The sequence below is a fragment of the Marmota monax genome, unplaced genomic scaffold (assembly GCF_021218885.2).
Source record: "Marmota monax isolate L192 unplaced genomic scaffold, Marmota_monax_Labrador192_F-V1.1 WCK01_AAM20220418_F8-fsc00127, whole genome shotgun sequence".
Lineage (NCBI taxonomy): Eukaryota > Metazoa > Chordata > Mammalia > Rodentia > Sciuridae > Marmota > Marmota monax.
In genome coordinates this window covers 1,207,362-1,224,947 of record NW_026692894.1, presented here as the reverse complement: position 1 = coordinate 1,224,947, position 17,586 = coordinate 1,207,362, and the positions used below count along the sequence as shown (strand labels likewise).

Below are 17,586 nucleotides of genomic sequence, written 5' to 3'. Positions count from 1 at the left end.
TGCACTCGAGAGTGTCCAGCACGACAGCTTGTCTTCCAATGTAATGTAGTGCACAGAACTTTCCAGGCAAACATCATTTATTGGACTTAAATACAACTTAACCTGTAATTCAATGACTCACACAGCACACCAGGCCATGCAACTGGATGTCATGGTGTTTAACAGACAGCATTATGATTTCTTTGAAACAAACCTGAGAAGCATGAAGAGAACTGTATGCTATGATGCGACAGGTCCGCAGGAGCCCCGGAAGCTGAGCATGTGTCTTATGCTTCCAGATAATGCAATGCAGGTGTTTTAAGGGATGCCATTTGGGCAACACTGCTCCAGTGTGTCCTGCCTCTTCTGGACAGCATCTAATTACAGTGTCTCCCCCCACCCCGACCTGTTTTTTTTTTTTTTTTTTTTGGTCACCTTCATAAACTGGAGCAACATCGAAACTGCTAAAATGCAGGTCCCAGACCAGCCACCTCAGGATGCAAACGCTGTGTCACATAGTCGCTGCATCTGAGCTGCTCAGTTCAAGACAGGGAAGGAGATGAGATGCTCAACTTCTGGATAAGTCCTTCTCTCTTCTCTGCAGACTGGCCAGAGCTCCAGGACGAACTGAATTCCACTCACACCCCTTCAAATGGACTCAAAACTGGGGGATCAGAAATCATCTCTGAGGTCAGTGCCATCCCTGGGTAGGTTCAGACAGTGCAATATTCATTAGAAGGGGGTCCTCATGGGATGGAAGGATGCACCTGAGAACTAGGTATTTTTTCCCCCACAGGAGGAGGGGAAAGTCTTGGAGATTATAGGAATATATTTTTCTGGCGTGAGACAGATGCTACGTGGCAAGGTGTGTTTGCTCTTGGAGGCTTTAGGATGAAAATGACCTTGACCATTGCTGAATTGGAAGGACCCTTTTGCTTTAGAACCCAAAGATAGGAGATAGGAAGTCCTGGTATGAGGCTGGGGGACACACGTGGGTGGCCTGCATACCTATTTCATGGGGCACAGTAGGAGGGTCCCAGAAACAGCATGGGAGCCGTCAGGGGAGTTGGGTGCAGACCAAATGGAGGAGGATGGTGAGTGAGAGGTAAGGGGCCCACAGGGACAGCCTCCATAGCCTCAGTGGTGGGCTACTATCACCCTGCCATGACTGCCCCTCATGTGATTCAAGGACGAGAGGCAGAACTCCTTGCTCTCCACATGGCTATGGATCCCCTCAGCAAAAGAGTCTGGTTTTCCTTCCTGCCACTAGGTGTGACTCGCGTGGCCTCACCTTGGTCACATACACTTCCACCTTCATGGGTTAGCTTCAGGGTCCAGAGACAAAGCGCACCCGGCAAGGCGGGTTCCATCCACCCATCGTCCTACACGCCCATCTTGTCTCCTGTGCTTTCCCAGGACGAGCCGTCAGCGTCACTTTCTCATTCCCAGTTACTTAATTCCCACCGTGGCATCTTCTCTTCTCCTTGTTCCATGGGTAGGAATGTTGGGACAATCACGATGAAAAGAGAAACCAGGCATCTGATTCTCGAGAGAGGGAGGCTCGCTCCAGTGGCGGGGGAAGGAGGATGCTTCTAAGTTCTGTCCATGTGGCCTAAATTGTATAGTCCAGGGTAAGGACACGGGTCAGCAATTTCAGCTGTGCCCATTGAACCTCACAACCCCGCAGGAGAGGGCAGTGGAAAGCACTGGACTCTGTCTTGATTTCATGCCAAGCTGCGGATGGAATGGAGAGCTGGGTCCTGCCGGGAGTCACGTCTTCTCTTCTGAGGGTGATCCGTGTGGACAGGGCCAGGGAGCGGGCAATCCTGGCCTAGGAATCACCTGAGGGCACATTTTCGATTCAGGTCCCTCTCCACTTGGCTTCCAACAACTGCCAGGTGGACATGGATGGAGGTCAGGGTCACTGTCGTGGGTTCCTGGGTCTAGAGTCCAAATGACCTCTGAGTGACAACAAACAGGACAGTGAAGACCAGGCTCTTAATGAGGATTCCACAGGCCACAGGAACGACAATGCTGAACACAGGGAGCCTGTGGGCGAGAGAGAGAGAGAGCACTGCCACCAGCCATGAGGACCCCACACTCAAGGGTTTAGACATTCCTTCATGTTCCCATCTTATCCGCTCAGTTCCTCCCACAGCTTCCCAGACTGTCTGGCCCTATGCAAAGCCCTTCGCTCCATTCCCTAAAACAACCCATTAGAAACATGTTTAGTGAAAGTATAGGGTTCACGCCCAGGTGAGCTTCATCTTGCCTTGGATGCGGCAGAGAGAGAGGGCCCCGGGCCAGGAAAGCTCGGCTCATCTCTGTCCTCAGCACCGTGGCCTGCTTCCTGGGATGGTTGCCTCCCCTCCCCCCACCTCCACCTCCACCCCCTGCATTTAGCCTGTTTCCTTGTTTATAAATCAAGAAGAATCCAATCCTAGAGAAAATCCAATCCCGGATTTGTCTAGATGTTAACAAAATGATTCTACAAGTCCCAAGTAGACATCAGTAAATATCATGAGAAAGAGACCCAGTGAGAGCAGGGACAGGGGCATCCCATCAGCAGATCTGGAAGCAGATGTCAAGGCAAGTCCTCTACCCGCTGAGACACAGGGACAAGGGGAGGAAGAGGCAACAACGGAACAGAGGCCAGAGAACATTGTAATATTATATAAGAATTTAACATCTAAGGGAATCAGCAGCCCTGTGGGCAAAGCAAGGATTCTTTCATAACTATCTGTTTCATAACAGTGGGAAGAAAGAGTAATCTTTCTTCAATTCCACTCCCCAGCCCTGGATGGAAAATTTAAATAAATTGAAAAACAAAACCACAGAAAAATCACCAGGAAACAGAATTGAGCACATTTAAGGAATAAAACAAAGCAATAATTTTCAAACCAGCACACATTATCCATTCGAAACTTAAAACTGGATGTACAAACTAGCAGACAGAATCACCCCAGCAAGAGGCAAACTGCCCATCTATGCTGACACCCACCCTAGTCTCCACCTTGTCCTGTATCACCTGGGACTGCGTTCCCAAGGATGCTGGTCAAGTTCAGCAACCAGTCGTGCCAGCAGCCAGGCCCTGGGGACAGGGAAGCCAGCGTCTGCCTCGTGGTTGCAACGGTACCCACCAGGATGCCAGCCTCTGCCCTGGTAGAGCCTTCCTGCAGAGAGCCCTGGTTTCTGAGCTTCACTCACCCCACTCCCTCCCTAGGGCTCTGCCTGATACCCTGGAGCTATTTGTTTTCATGCCCAAGGATCCTGGGGGGCACCCACCTCCACTGGACCATCATCTCATGTCTTTCAGAGGCTGCACACAAGTCCCCAGAGCCCTGGGGTGCCTGGGAATTCATGGGCCCCGCTCATTGCTTAGAGCCCCTCTACCCAGTGACTGTGAATACAGAAATATCAATACTTGAGGTTTCCAGCACAGGGACACCTCTGTGTCACCCAGACCTTCCTTGAAAGACCAAAGCTGTCCCTGTGAAACCTCACTTATTTTCTTCCCTTTGCAGTCCCACTTCCTTAGTGGCTCTGCCAGTGATCACTTCCTAAAACATTTGAACAGGACTGTTTTTCCTACAGCCTGTCCCTCACACAGTAACCCTGAGACAGGATGCTCGGATCCCCCCCTCCAGGGCCTCACCACCCCCAGGTTGGGGCCTCCACTCTTCTGTCACCGGGACTAACCACTCCTTCTTTCTCAAACAGCTGTCGGTGACTTCTGACCAGCAGAACAGTTAATATTAGTTAACAGAGTTAACAGGTAAAAAGAGGTACAGTCTCTTCTAGGAATATGGGCAAAGATGCCCACATTCTCTACCTATTGAAAAGTAAAAGTAGTGAAGACAGAAAAGCGTTAACTCACACTAGATTATTTTATTTAATCCACAAAGCATAAATGAGCACCTGTTATGTACCAGGCACTCAGGCTGTGTGAGTAAAACTACATAAGGAGGAAGATAAATAAGTCATTGCCCACTCTCATAAGAATGGAAACTGAGTAGCTGATCTCCAGCTGACCTACATCCTGTAAGTTAACCAGTTCCAGACTATGGGTAATCCTTTTAATAATGTAGAAATTAAGAAAGTAGGGAAATATGTTACCTAGTACACACACTGCATCATGGGTAATGTGGTAATGATATGTAAAGAGGAAATAAATTTAGTCCCAACATTAAACAGAAAAATCACTGTCTCTATCTTCCTGGAGCAGGAGTCCACATTAATGAAGAAGTGAAGATGGTTACCAGGAATTTTTTTCTCTCCTTGATGCTGAGAATTAAACCCAGGGCCTTGCGCATGCTGAGCACACGCTCTGCCACTGAGTTATGGCCCCAGCTCCAGCAGGAATATTGTTACAACACTAAACCCACGTTGGCAACCTTCGGTGGCACTTATGCATTATGGATCACCTGCAAATTCTGTCCGATCGTTTGGAAGACCATTTATCCATAAGACGTGGATGCAGAATGATTTTGTTTGAATAAATGATTTTCTGATGACAACATCAATGACTAAGAATAGGCAAATGACTAGGTTCTTGATGATTTTTCCAATGGACAGAAAAGTATGTGCCCATTGAAATTCTAATTTGAGGAAGACTACGTAACAACATTGAAGGATAATCGGAGCATGGAAAATGATGCAATGGGTATAATTAGAATTAGCACCATGTGAAATATGAAGCGAGAATGAGGATCAGGTGAGAAGACGGGGGAAAGACATATCATCAGTGGGAATATGGAAGAATATTTCTTTCTCTGTTAATTCAATATTTAATGATAACACGTTCTAAGATAAATCAGCATTTAATAACAACTGTAAAGCAAGGTGTTCATGCCAACTCAGCTGCTCTTTGCTGCTATTGTTTGGATCTGAGGTGTTTTCCAAAGTCCAATGTATTAAAGGCTTGGTCCCCACATTGGCACTATTGGGAAGTCATGGAAACCTTGAGAAATGAGATCTGGTGGAAGGTGTTTAGGTCATTAAGGTCATGCCCTTGAAAGAGAGAGTGGGACCCCCAACCCCTTTCTCTTCCTTTTTTTTTCTATGTCCTGATCATAAGGTTTTGCCAGGCATTGCCACTGTGATGTACTGCCTCAACCCAGGCCCAAAAGCCATAAGGTCAACCAATCCTGGACTGATACTTCCAAAGCGTTGGGCCAAAATAAACCTTTCCTCTTTATAAACTTATTACCTCAGGTATTTGTTACAGTCACAGAAAGCTGACTAACATACCTACACTTTAGAAATCTCCTGAAAAAATAATTTAAATGTACTAAGACAGGACCCACCTCCAGAAATTTTCATTCCATTGGTCTATGGTAGAATATTTACACCAGTGTTAAAATCAAACAAAGCAAATAAAATCAAACAAAATAAGACAAAGACAAATGCTTTAGACAATCATAACCTAGAGCTGCTATGGAGCTACATGATCCCTTCCAGTTTTTTAGCATGCCTGCTGTACCAACAGGACACTGAAGCCAGAGAGGGTCCTGACCTGCCCAAAATCACACAGTTAGTTTGCCTGACACAAGAAACCAGGGTCCCTAACTCACAGTGCTTTTTCCATTGCACTATTAGACTGGATCACCTGGGATTTTCCTCTCCTCGTCACTTCGTTGTCCAAGGCAGGAAGAGGGTGAGCTGAGGAAAATGGCACCCTTGTTCAGAGTTTCCTCCTCACTCTACCACCACCCACTTCCTTCCCTGGGAATTTCCACCCAGACTGAAGCAACTCTTGCCCCACCCTCCCCACCTACCCCCATCCCTCTTCCACCACATCCTCTAAGCACATGAACTAGGGAACAAAGGATTTGGTGTCCAAACCAGGAGTCCCAAGGCCTGGAAATCATACCTGATGGCATCTGTGGGGTTGACTGTGGTGTTCGGGGGGATGACAGCTGTTGACATGGGTAGGGATTGGACCACCGTTCTGGAGCTGGTATAGAATGTTCTCAGGGTCTTCGTGGTAGGAAGGGTGGTGGGACGGATGGTAGTAGGAGCCAATTTAGGGGTAGAATTCTTGTCAGAAGTACGCTTAGTTGAAGGATCTGCAAGAAGCACATTGGATGGATGGATAGATGGATGGATGGATGGATGAGTAGGTGGATAGATGGATGAATGGATGGATGAATAGATGGCAAGTAGATGGAGCCACAGGGGGAGATGAAAGTAACCTTTCAAGAAGCAAGGTTTTCCTTTGCCAAAACCAAAAATGTAGTATAAGGTTAGCCTCAGTCAGAGATAGGAAGGAGGAAGAGAGAAATGGAGGAAGCAAGGGGAGAAAGGAGGAAGGAAGGGAGAGGGAGAAAGGAGCTCTCAGGGTATCTGGGTTATTGGAAATGTACGTGCCTGCTCTTCTTTACTTATCTATATGCCCCTCCTTTTTCCAAGAATAATTCCCTTGTTATTCTATTGTATCCCATTCACTCTGCCTCTTATAAGTACATATTACTTTAAAAGTTATCTTGTGGGCTGGGGTTGTGGCTCAGTGGTAGAGCGCTTGCCTAGCATGTGTGAGGCACTGGGTTGGATTCTCAGCACCGCATACAAATAAATAAAAATAAGGATCCATTGACAACTTAAAAGAATAAGTTATCTTGTATTAATCCACTGCATATGTGCCATGTCTTAGGCTTAGAATTCCCCTAGTGCTAGGAACTTCAACCTGTCTGCCTTTCCTTTCCTCTGTCTTCCTTAGTTCATGTAATATTAGTTGCTGGGGACAGAGAGCCCAACAAGGCACAGGCCCTTTCTCAAGGAGTTTGAAGATTGATAAGGGAGACAGATAAGTAAACCAGTCACTACTCCCCCGTGAGATCATATTGTCCACAGAAGGACCCCGAGTGAGCCTGCAGACATGCTCCCGACAAGTGGGAGTCACCTTGGGCCTACCAAGTCAGGATCTGTATTTGAAAGGAGACCCCCACACAGCTGACACTCCCTGGGAGGCCTGGGGTACACTGTTTTAAAAGCTTGGGAGGAGGAGAGGGAAGTCACAGGAGGCTTCCCAAGGACATGTCTTCTAAGTGGAGACCTGAGGTAGGGGAGTAAATTCTCCCATATCTACTGCTCACCTTTTATAGCACCCCACTTCCCATAACTGTACCCTAAATTAGGCTCTGCAACCCAAAGGGAATCCATGCTTAGAAGCCTCTGCTTGCTGTGTGTGAAATGCCTGTTGAGGGCCTCACAGAGCAGACAAGGAGCTTCTGGGAGAACGCTGGCTGGCTAGGACTCCTGAGCTCTGCTGGTGACACCACCACATCCATCCACTCCCAGGTCACTCACCCGCGGTCACCACCAGGCGGACAGGATGGAACAGGAGGTCAGGCTCCTTGGGAGGAGGATAGTAGACCACACACCGATACAGTCCTGAGTCCTCCACTTGAAGGTTGATCATTCGGACCTGAAACATGGACTCCGCAGGGTCATCTCTGAGAATGTACCTCCCCACCTGGATTTGATTGAGTGTCCCCTGAGATCTTTCTGTGACAGCCAGTGTCTGGGGCTCCTCCCCATTCCTCAACCTCTGCCAAGCCTTCTGGCTGTAGGCATACTTCCTGTTGGAGGGACAGTCCACTGTCAGGGTCTCCCCCTCTTGTAGGACATACTTTTCCTCTTTTGACTGAGCAGCAGCTTGGAGTCCTATAAGCAGGAAAACACAGTTAGTCTCTGTCATGAAGAGTTTGGAAAGAAAAGGAGCCAGCTCGTTTTCTTGTCTAACCACCCATTTTTCAGATGAGGTCCTTGAGGCCTCTGGAGAAGAGGCATCTTTCTTTTTAAGCCACACTGGACACTAATCTCTCCACCACGAAGTGTTGGGTTTTGTTTTTTACAACAAGAGCCACCCTGAGCAGAGTCCATGAAAATTCAATTTGATAAATGATCCTTTTGAGAGGAAGTAAGTGCCAGAACAAGGGATACTGTACAGAGATCATGGTGGCTGAGGCATGGCAGAGGGTATAGAGAGGGGCATGGGGTGAAGAGAGGCGAGAAAGACATGATACCAGCAGAGAGCCATTCTCCAGGAAGCTTGAGGACTTCAGCTAAGTCAGGGGAAAGAGATAAGTTCAAGAAACCATTGAACAAACAGGGAGGAGGCTATTCTGAGGACACAGTGGACAGGGGAACCCACAGTTCCCTTCGCTCTCCCTTCCTTGGGTAGCGCAGCTCTCTTAAGTGGCTTACCCATGGGCCCGCCCACGTTCTCAAGCACAGCCCCACCAACTGGCCAATTAAAAGTTCCCCCTTGCCCTGGCCACACTGATTGGTCATCAGCTGAGCCAATCAGAATCCTCCCCGAGACTGTTGCGGCTATGGGGAGGGGGGACGTTCCTTCTGGCCCGGGCTGAAAATGCGGGCTGTGGAACTCCCGCTGCCGTCTTTCTACCACTTGGAAACGGCTGTCCGAGAATGAGGCCGGAGGCCGAGGGAGCGAGCCAACAGTGTTACCTGTCTTGAGTTTAGCGGTGCTCCAAAACTGCACCCCTAGGCTCCCCCAGTACCCCAGCCGAGAGACCCCTCCTCCTGTTTTTGACAAGGAGACACAGCGTTGTTCCTCCACTGGGGACAAGTCCTCCTCCCTCCCCCCAGGGTCACTGAGCAATGTCCGGAGACACTGCTGTTGTTATAACCAGGGATGGAGGTGGATGCTGCTGGCATCTAATAAGTACAGAAAAGCGACAGTGGCCAAAATATCAGGAGTGCTGAGTTTGAGAACCCCGGGTTTACAGAGACAGTAAGAGTGATTTTTCTGCTCTAGTCCAAGCAGGGCTTGCTGATGGAGGTGCAGAAGATCCTGTCTGTGCTTCCAGGGGGACACTCGGGGCTCTGTGGTTCACTAAGGGACCACAGTGTGTCCACTCAAGCCTGGAGACACCTTGCTCCAGGGAATACCAGGAACAGGTTGGACAGTAATGCCGGGGCAAATCGTGGGTCAGGCCACCCCTACCTGCAATCACCACCGCGGTTCTCAACACCATGACTGCACTTCCTGGCACTCTCATCCTCCGTGATAGTTCAGGAGTGCCGCGGTGAACAACGCCAAGAGTTGTCCTTTCAGTGAAGTGCTTACCTTCCCTGTTGGCCAGGCCAGGCTCCTGAGGCCCTGCCTATCTCAACCTGACCTTAGGAAGACCCTCCTCAGGGGCTCCTGGGGGTTTGAAGGTGAAGCAGAGCTTGAAGGCCAATTCACTTCTAAGGAAACCTTTCGAAGGTTTTCCCATGCAATGTCTATGCACCCTGGCCAGGAACACCCTCCACAAAAGATGGTGAGCAGAGGTGGAGAGATATCTTAAACCAAGTTTAGTTCCTCATTTATGGAACTATGGCTGAAAGCCTTCTCTGTGCCAGGCACTGTGCTGGACTTTGTGAAAGACACATCAACTCCAACTTCTGGTTGCCACCAGGGAAGACCTAACTTCCCACATTAATGTTACAGATGGATTTCCACTCTTTTTACAAACTTGACCACCTCTTGCGAAAGAAGACAGAAATATATGCTCAAAAGCAGTCTGTACCCCATCACAAGAAAGGAAACCCTTTCAACACACTAATAAAAAAATACCAATAATAATAATTACCATCTGCCAAGTATTATATGCTAAATGCATTATCTTACTTAATCTTCATCACTTATAAGGTTGCCACTGTTATTCCTATTTTATGGATAAGGAAACTGAGGGACAGAGAAGCTAAGTGATTTGCCCAAGGTCCCACAGCAATAAGGGATGGAGTCAGAATTCAAACCTAGAGAGTCAGCGCAGTGTGTGCTAAGCCTCTGAGCTACATTGTCCAACACTGTTGTCTGATTGGAGTTACAGCATCCCCACCCAAGGATGAATGGGCATCTAGCTGGGAGGGGCTTTGGGGTGAACCCCTAACCTATCCCTGTAGGGTATAATGAAATATACAGCTCTGTTTTTTTTCTCTCACAAGTACCCAACCTTCAATCCTCTGCTTCTCCCAGTTGTCCTTCAGAAAAACATAAGTAAAATAAAAGCAAATGCACTGGTTCATGAGAAACCAGTTCCTATTCGCCTCGGTGACAGTCCCAGCTCCAATGAGATCCAAAGGAAGCACCCCCAGGTAGCTGCCCTTGACCCTGCTCAATAGGTCCCAGAGACAGCCACTCCCTGGGCTTCTATCTCTTCCCAAGGCAAAACTTGTTTTTAAAGTCTTGTCATTTCCCCTGTCTTATTCGGGTTGATTAGGAGGAAGAACCAGCAACGCCCCAAATGCTCTGCAGATTGTAAGAGACCCGTAGGGCTGGGGATGTATCAGCTCTGCTGAGCGTGCACAACAGGGCCCTCCAGCCCCAACACGCAAAAGAAAGTAGGGGTCCTAACCTCCTGGAGAAGGGGCTCCAGGCTGCTTCTGTTCCCACCTGTGTCTTTAGCAGTAGCAGATTTGCTGATTCACAGTAGGCCCCAGGAAATACTTGTTAAATATATGGTATCTTTTGAGTTAACAGATGTCCACATTAAAAGCACCATGATGGAACACATAAAGTCCAATTTTCTGTATAATTTTTAAAAAGTACTAATTTAAAAAAGAGAAAAATGCTTTTCAAAATCAGACAAAATTATTTCTGATCGTACCCGAGTTAGATTTCCTCTATCATTATTTTCATCTAGGGTTTTTCTGTCTTTGACATCCAAATGCAAAATGCACAGGGAGGCTGGGGACATACCTCAGTGGGAGAGCACAGATGCCTAGCATGCATGAGGACCTGGGCTCGCTTCCCAGGACTGCCCAAAAAAAAAAAAAAATCAGAAACATCTTTCTTCCCTAATTTCACCCTTCTTTGATGTCTGTGCTCAGACCTGTGCGTTCTCCTGGTCCTGCAGACCTTGGGTAGAGAAGCTCAGACTGCTTTAACTGCTGGTTGGCTTTGTCTTGGGTGGCCGGGTGCTCTGGTGCTTCTAAAAGAGAAGGTCTCCTGGGGTCCAAACCAGAGGTCTCACCTGCTCGCACCTCTCCCTTGCCTTACCTGAAAAAAACAGCGTCCACAGTAGCCCCCAAAGCATCATCCTTCAGGGATTCCAGCTCCAACTGCCCCTGTGGGCTCCTGTGTCAGTTATAAGGCACCACCCTGACACAGTGGCTCCGGAAAGTTGCTCAACAGGACATGAGGCCATTCCTGGAAGGTTCCGGGTCAGATGCTTTGTTCCATCACTGTTGACTCTGGTTGCATACGTCAATGAGGAATCCAGAGACCACGGCCCAAGATTCAATTAAGCTTCTTTGAACCTCAATTTCCTCTTCTCTAAGACCCATGGTAATTACCTTCTCAGCCTCACAAAACTTAAGTGAGCTGGGAGCGATGGCACACACCTGTAATTCCAGTGACATGGGAGGCTGAGGCAGGAGGATCAAAAGCTGGAGGCCAATCTCAGCAACTTAATTAAGCCCTGAGTAACTCTTAGCAAGACCCTGCTTCAAAATAAAAAATAAAAAGAGATGGGGATAAAATGATAAAGTGCCCCTAGGTTCAATCCCCAGTACCCCCCTGCAAAAAATTGTGAGAATAATTGTGGTCAATTATAATTGCTGCCACGACATCCATTTTAAATACAGTTTTCACTTTCTCAATCCAGCTGCAGGCCTTAGTCACTTCTGACACTGTGTCCAGTTCCTCAAAGCGGTGGATCCAGATATCTGACTCATACAACTTCCTCCTAGTGACCATCTTCCTTGGGACAGCCGAACACAGTCCACTTCACTGGGCCCACTGGACTTGTGCAGATATGTCGCTGTTACCACCACTTGATCACAGTGTGACCTCCCAGGACTCAGGCCTGCTTGCTTTAAATGGCAGCAGTTACATTTCCCTGAGTGAGGGGCTGGGGTGTGGCTCAGTAGTAGAGCGCTTGCCTAGCATGTGTGAGGCACTGGGTTCTATCCTCAGCACCACATAAAAATGAAATAAAGATATTGCGTCCACCTCCAACTAAAAAATAAATATTTTTTTTAAAAATCCCTGAGTGAAACCTGCCCAAGACCCCTAAAGGTGTTGGTCCACAAGTTGTGATCTCTCTCCACTCACTCCCTGGCCTGCATGTGAGGGGCCTCTGGGCATGCCCCATACCCACTGGGACCTGTAAGTAAAAAAATCGTTATTTCCTTCTGTGTGTCTGCTAATCATTGAGGGGGTGCTCTTCACCTTGAAGGTTCTCAGTCAGAACTATTGGCAGGACGGAGAGTGCTTCTGCCTCTAACATCCACCAGGGGAGGCGGTGCTGTTCCCTGTAGTTCAACTGACCCCCCTCTGCTGCCGTCACCTCTGTAGAGTGCCACTAGGCTGTCCACCCTAAAATGTTAGTGACAATGATAATGCTCTGTCATGTTCCTCACGACTAAAACACTCAGGCTCACTCCAGGGGAACTGGGCTGCACAAAATAACCCCAAAAGAGACAGAGGTATCTTTTTCTTTGGGGTCCTGTAACAGCTCCTCAGACCTTAAGGGTCCACAGAAAGAGAGAGAGAGAGAGAAAGAGAGAGCACATGCTGACTCCTTTTATTGAGGAGAAGCCATTCAAATGAGGCCAGGGGTCAAGTTTCAGGGTGCTGAGTCTAGCTTCATGATGTCCACTGTCAGCAGGTTGACTGACATCTAGGAAGGCCACACCCAAGGGCAGAGCAAGAGAAGGGAACACATTAAGGGTGTTTCCATGGAACATTCTATCTCAAACAGGGCAAAGGGTGGTATCACAAAGGAACAGGTGAGTAGCTCCATCCATGGGGTGACACGCCTACGTCTGAAGACGCATCCTCAACCTCTGGGACCTGGGCAAAGTTCAGGTCACTAGAGATGTAGTGACGGTCAGAGCCTCTCCGCTCTGGGACAGAGAATATGAGTCATTCAGAGGGGCCTCCCCACAATGCTCCCCAAAGTGATCTGGCCCACCCCAAGAGGGACTCTAGTCTAGACCAAGGGCCAGGGTGGCTCTGGGACCCTGACTGGGAAGGCGCCCACACGAGGCAACTCTCTTAGAGTGAAATGTGACATTCCTAATCCCTTGTCCCCAGTAACAACTATTTCTCTGTCCCAGCCTGAGCCAAGGTGAGCTCCTGAGACCACAGGGCAACATTCTCGCTAATGAAACAACTGGGGGACAACGTCCCAGAGCCCCACAGTTCTCCTCATGGGGTGTGGTGGGGTGTGACAGCAGCGAAGTGTCACTGGGGGACCCCATTCAGACTGGAGGTATCTGCAGTTGGTACAGTGGGTCTAATGCTAGAAAGGGTGGCCCCTGCTGGGGTCCACCCTGCTTTCTAGCTGGGTCCCTTGATCCTGTCACCCATGTCCCCAGCCCCATGGGGTATCATGAGTCTAATTCCTGGCCTCATATGGCTAAGACTCTGATGGGGATAAATATAAATACTCAGGACACTTGGTCCCTGTCCCACCACAGACACCAGAGGATGTCAAAGCAGCTCTTGGGTAAATGCCAAACTCCCAAGGAAGCCGCAGAGGCCCGGCTGGGTACTCTGCCTGCAGAGGTGGGGCCTGGGAACCAGGAAGATGGAGAAGAAGAATCGCACTGGGGGACACTGACCTGATCCCTCAGAGTCGATTGGGACACCTGGAAAGGGAAGTGGCTGTCCAGGAGGCCAGCAAACACAAGGTCAGACATATATGTATATATGTATATATATATATATATATATATATTTTTTTTTTTTTTTCTTGTAACAATCAGTATAAAGTCAAAAACAGTCTACTCAGTCCCACCAGGATGAGGTCAGCAACTGTAGAGAGACAGGAGAGGGAAAAATTTTTAGTCACTTAGAAATGCAAAAGATTTTACTTAAAAGAGAAAGATTGGGGGGGCAGGAACTGACGAGCATGTGGTGGGGCCCTCCCTGGAGGCACGGGGCCCCTTTCCTCCTCCCTTTTTCCTTCTTATCAACCACAGACAGACGCTAAGAACCTGGCTTCAGGTGGCTAAAAACCTAAAAATGAAAAAGCCTGCTGTTCTTAGGCAGCAACAAGTCCCAGGGGGAAGGAAACTTGCAGCTTTAAGTCCTGAGCAGATGCCAGGCGTGGGGATGGTGATGCTGGACCTCGATTACTTACGTCATTTAGGAACAGATCGCCAGGTAACTGGGGAAATAAAAGGTAATCAAGTAAAATATATGCACATATATTTAAATATAATATGAAATAGGTAAATGTATATACACTTTCCTTAATGTGTTTCCATTGAAATTCAAAAATCATGCATTAGTTTATATGCCAAAAAATTCTACAACCAAAAAAATTTTAGCTGGGTCCAGTGGTGCACGCTTGTAATCCCAGTGACTTGGGTGGCTGAGGCAGGAGGATCACAAGTTCCAGGCCAGCCTCAGCAACTTAGCAAGACCCTAAGCAAATTAGTGAGACACTGTCTCAAAATAAAAATTAAAAATAAATAAAAAGGTATGGGGACATAGTTCAGTGAAAAAAAACACTACTAAGTTCAATTCCTAGTACAAAAAAAAAAAAAAATTAAAGGACACCGATTGGTTTTTGATCCTACAGTTTAGGTTCTTACTAAACTTTAACATATATGACAACACAATGGTTCTCAAAAATTCACGGACTTCCTATTGCAGCATAGATTATAGTTCTACTTGGGGATCCTGCTAAATTTAAACCCTGCCCTATAATATTGAAAAAGGCAACTAAATATTAATGTTTTATAAAAGAATATGCATCCCCATAACCATAGTTTTGCCTAAATTTCCTACAGTCATATACTCATTGCTGTGAAATATTCTATGTCGGTCCTGGATGCTCTGACACAATGAATGAATTAAAATTAGCCCTGGGGGTGTGGCTCAACGGAGGCGTGCTTGCCTACCATGCCTGAAGACCTAGGTTCAATCCTTAGCAACAAAAAGTAATAAATACAAAACCACCCTAAGATACCATCTCACTCCAGTAAGATTGGCAGCCATTATGAAGTCAAACAACAACAAGTGCTGGCGAGGATGTGGGGAAAAGGGTACACTTATACATTGCTGGTGGGACTGCAAATTGGTGCAGCCAATTTGGAAAGCAGTATGGAGATTTCTTGGAAAGCTGGGAATGGAGCCACCATTTGACCCAGCTATTCCCCTTCTGGGTCTATTCCCTAAAGACCTAAAAAGAGCATGCTACAGGGACACTGCTACATCGATGTTCATTGCAGCACAATTCACAATAGCAAGACTGTGGAACCAACCTAGATGCCCTTCAATAGACGAATGGATTAAAAAAATGTGGCATTTATACACAATGGAGTATTACTCTGCATTAAAAAATGACAAAATCATAGAATTTGCAGGGAAATGGATGGCATTAGAGCAGATTATGCTAAGTGAAGCTAGCCAATCCCTAAAAAACAAATGCCAAATGTCTTCTTTGATATAAGGAGAGTAACTAAGAACAGAGTAGGGACGAAGAGCATGAGAAGAAGATTAACATTAAACAGGGATGAGAGGTGGGAGGGAAAGGGAGAGAGAAGGGAAATTGCATGGAAATGGAAGGAGACCCTCAGGGTTATACAGTGGAGGGGGTAGAGAGAGAGGAGGGGAGGGGAGGGGAGAGGAGGGGAGGGGGGATGGTGGAGGATAGGAAAGGCAGCGGAGCACAACAGACACTAGTATGGCAATATGTAAATCAATGGATGTGTAACTGATGTGATTCTGCAATCTGTGTATGGGGTGAAGGTGGGAGTTCATAACCCACTTGAATCAAAGTGTGGAATATGATATGTCAAGAAATTTGTAATGTTTTGAACAACCAACAATAAAAAATTAAATAAAAAAAAGTAATAAATAAATAAAAGTAAATTTTTGTCCCTTAGCAACAGGCTGAAAAATAGAGGGCCCATAAGCTCATAATGAAGACAGTCCATAGGGCAAATGTGACTGGAAATGGGGCCCTGCAAGATCAAGACTTATTATATGAAACCTCCTTAATAAATGGGTGATTATCCCAGGGCTTCTCCACTGAACAGCACGACTTTGTTCTCGATTCTGGAAATGGGGTGACTTAAAATGGATTGCCACAACCTTATCATGGCGGTCCCACCCACTGGGCCCCTGACACCTGACACTGTTAAAATGGCAAATCCCCGTCAATCAATGGCGGCTGGCTCTTAGGCTCTTGTAGAGTTCCCGCCCTGCTCTCTTCACCCTGTCCACTGCAGGGTAACCTCCTTACCCTATAAGGGCATTGCAAAGGCTCCTCAAAGGAGAAGGACACCCATGGGAAGAGCCCAGGGGTGCTGCCTCCCCCAAATCTCTCTAGCTCCCCCTCTGACAGCCCAGAAGTGAACCATCTGGCAAAGCAAACTAGTGTCAGAATCTCAGCTCAAATCAAGGTAGAGAAGTGTTCAACTCACTCTCAGGACCCCCCATCGGGGGCCAGAATCCTTCAGGAGCCCTGCCAACGGGGCTCCACCCGCCTCTCGCCTATGCTGCAAAGTGCATGCGATGCAATGTCACGAAATGCCCAAACCAGACGAAGGCATCACAAAACACGCTGCAGACACACTCTTTCCTTATGAAGAGACTGAAATCCTCCAAGAACACCACACCAGCTATAAAAAGAAATGCACGCCACACCCAAGCAGGGTCAGCTTCCTAAGGCAGGGACAGTTCAATGTGACAAGCCGTCCACCTAATGTGCCCAAGCAATAGCAAAGGGCGAGGAGGCACAGAGTCATCTGCACATGCAGAAAAAGCACTTGACAACAGCCACACTACCTCATGCTTAAAAAGAAAGACATTTAACAAACTAGGATGAGAAGGAAACTTCCATCACTTCATAAAGGACATCAATGAAAAGCCTCCAACTAACATGGTGTTTAATGATGGAAAAACCCGTGACCCTCCCCAAGGTCTGGATAAGGCAGAACACCTTCTCTGCCAACCTACCCAGCATTGTGAGGGGGCAGTAGCCGGGGCAGTAAGGCAACAAAATGAAAGGCTTTCGGATTAGAAAGGAAGAAGTAAAGCCGTCCCTGTTCACAGGTGAATATTCACCTGTCCATAGAAAACCCAAGGAATGATTTAAGAGAAGAAAAAAAAAATGATCAGAGCTAACGAACAACTTCAGCAAAGTTGCAGGATATAAGATGAACAAGGAAAAAGCCATTGTGTTTCTATACACTAGCAATGAACGGTCTGAAAATGGAAAGAAATCAGGAAAACACTCCCCTTTATAATGACATCCGGAAGAATGAATGCCTGGGAAGCAGTTTAACAAGGGAGATGGACGACCTGTACGCTCGAAGCGAGAGAACGTGGACAGAAACTTCTTCAAAGAACTGAATAAAGGGAAGGCATCCCTTGTCCATGAATTGGAAAATAGAATATTGCTTCAACGACAATATCCCCTAGACAGATCCACAAATGAATTGGCATCACTAACAAAACTTCAGCTTCCTTTAGAACTTTCAGGAATGATGTGGGGACTGTTTTTCCATTCTTAGCCCCAATACCTTAACATTTATTTCACATTGTATTTGTCCGAATATTCTCCCTGTTAGTATCACCCTAACACAGAAAACTGAAAACACTCTGTTCTACCTGGGGGTTGGGAGGTTGAGGTA

General features: G+C 47.2%; 1 protein-coding gene across 4 annotated transcripts; it reads right to left on the bottom strand.

Annotated features, from left to right (window-relative positions):
* Positions 1–59: 59 nt before the first annotated feature.
* On the bottom strand, positions 60–11,585 carry Trem1 (triggering receptor expressed on myeloid cells 1). 4 transcript variants are annotated; one of them, XR_009227355.1, is made up of 6 exons: positions 8,951–10,982; positions 7,288–7,644; positions 5,852–6,047; positions 5,588–5,640; positions 1,271–2,028; positions 60–682 (listed from the first exon to the last, which is right to left on the bottom strand). XR_009227355.1 is itself a non-coding variant. In XM_046450786.2 (5 exons), the coding sequence occupies exons 1-5, from the start codon at positions 11,028–11,030 to the stop codon at positions 1,901–1,903; spliced, it is 774 nt and encodes a 257-aa protein (XP_046306742.1). In that variant the 5' UTR covers positions 11,031–11,585; the 3' UTR covers positions 60–1,900. The 4 variants fall into 4 exon arrangements, 3 of the variants coding, with proteins under 3 accessions (XP_046306742.1, XP_058437377.1, XP_058437378.1); XM_046450786.2 differs by lacking the exon at positions 8,951–10,982 and adding an exon at positions 10,991–11,585 and having other exon boundaries at positions 60–2,028; XM_058581394.1 differs by having other exon boundaries at positions 60–2,028.
* Positions 11,586–17,586: the final 6,001 nt, after the last annotated feature.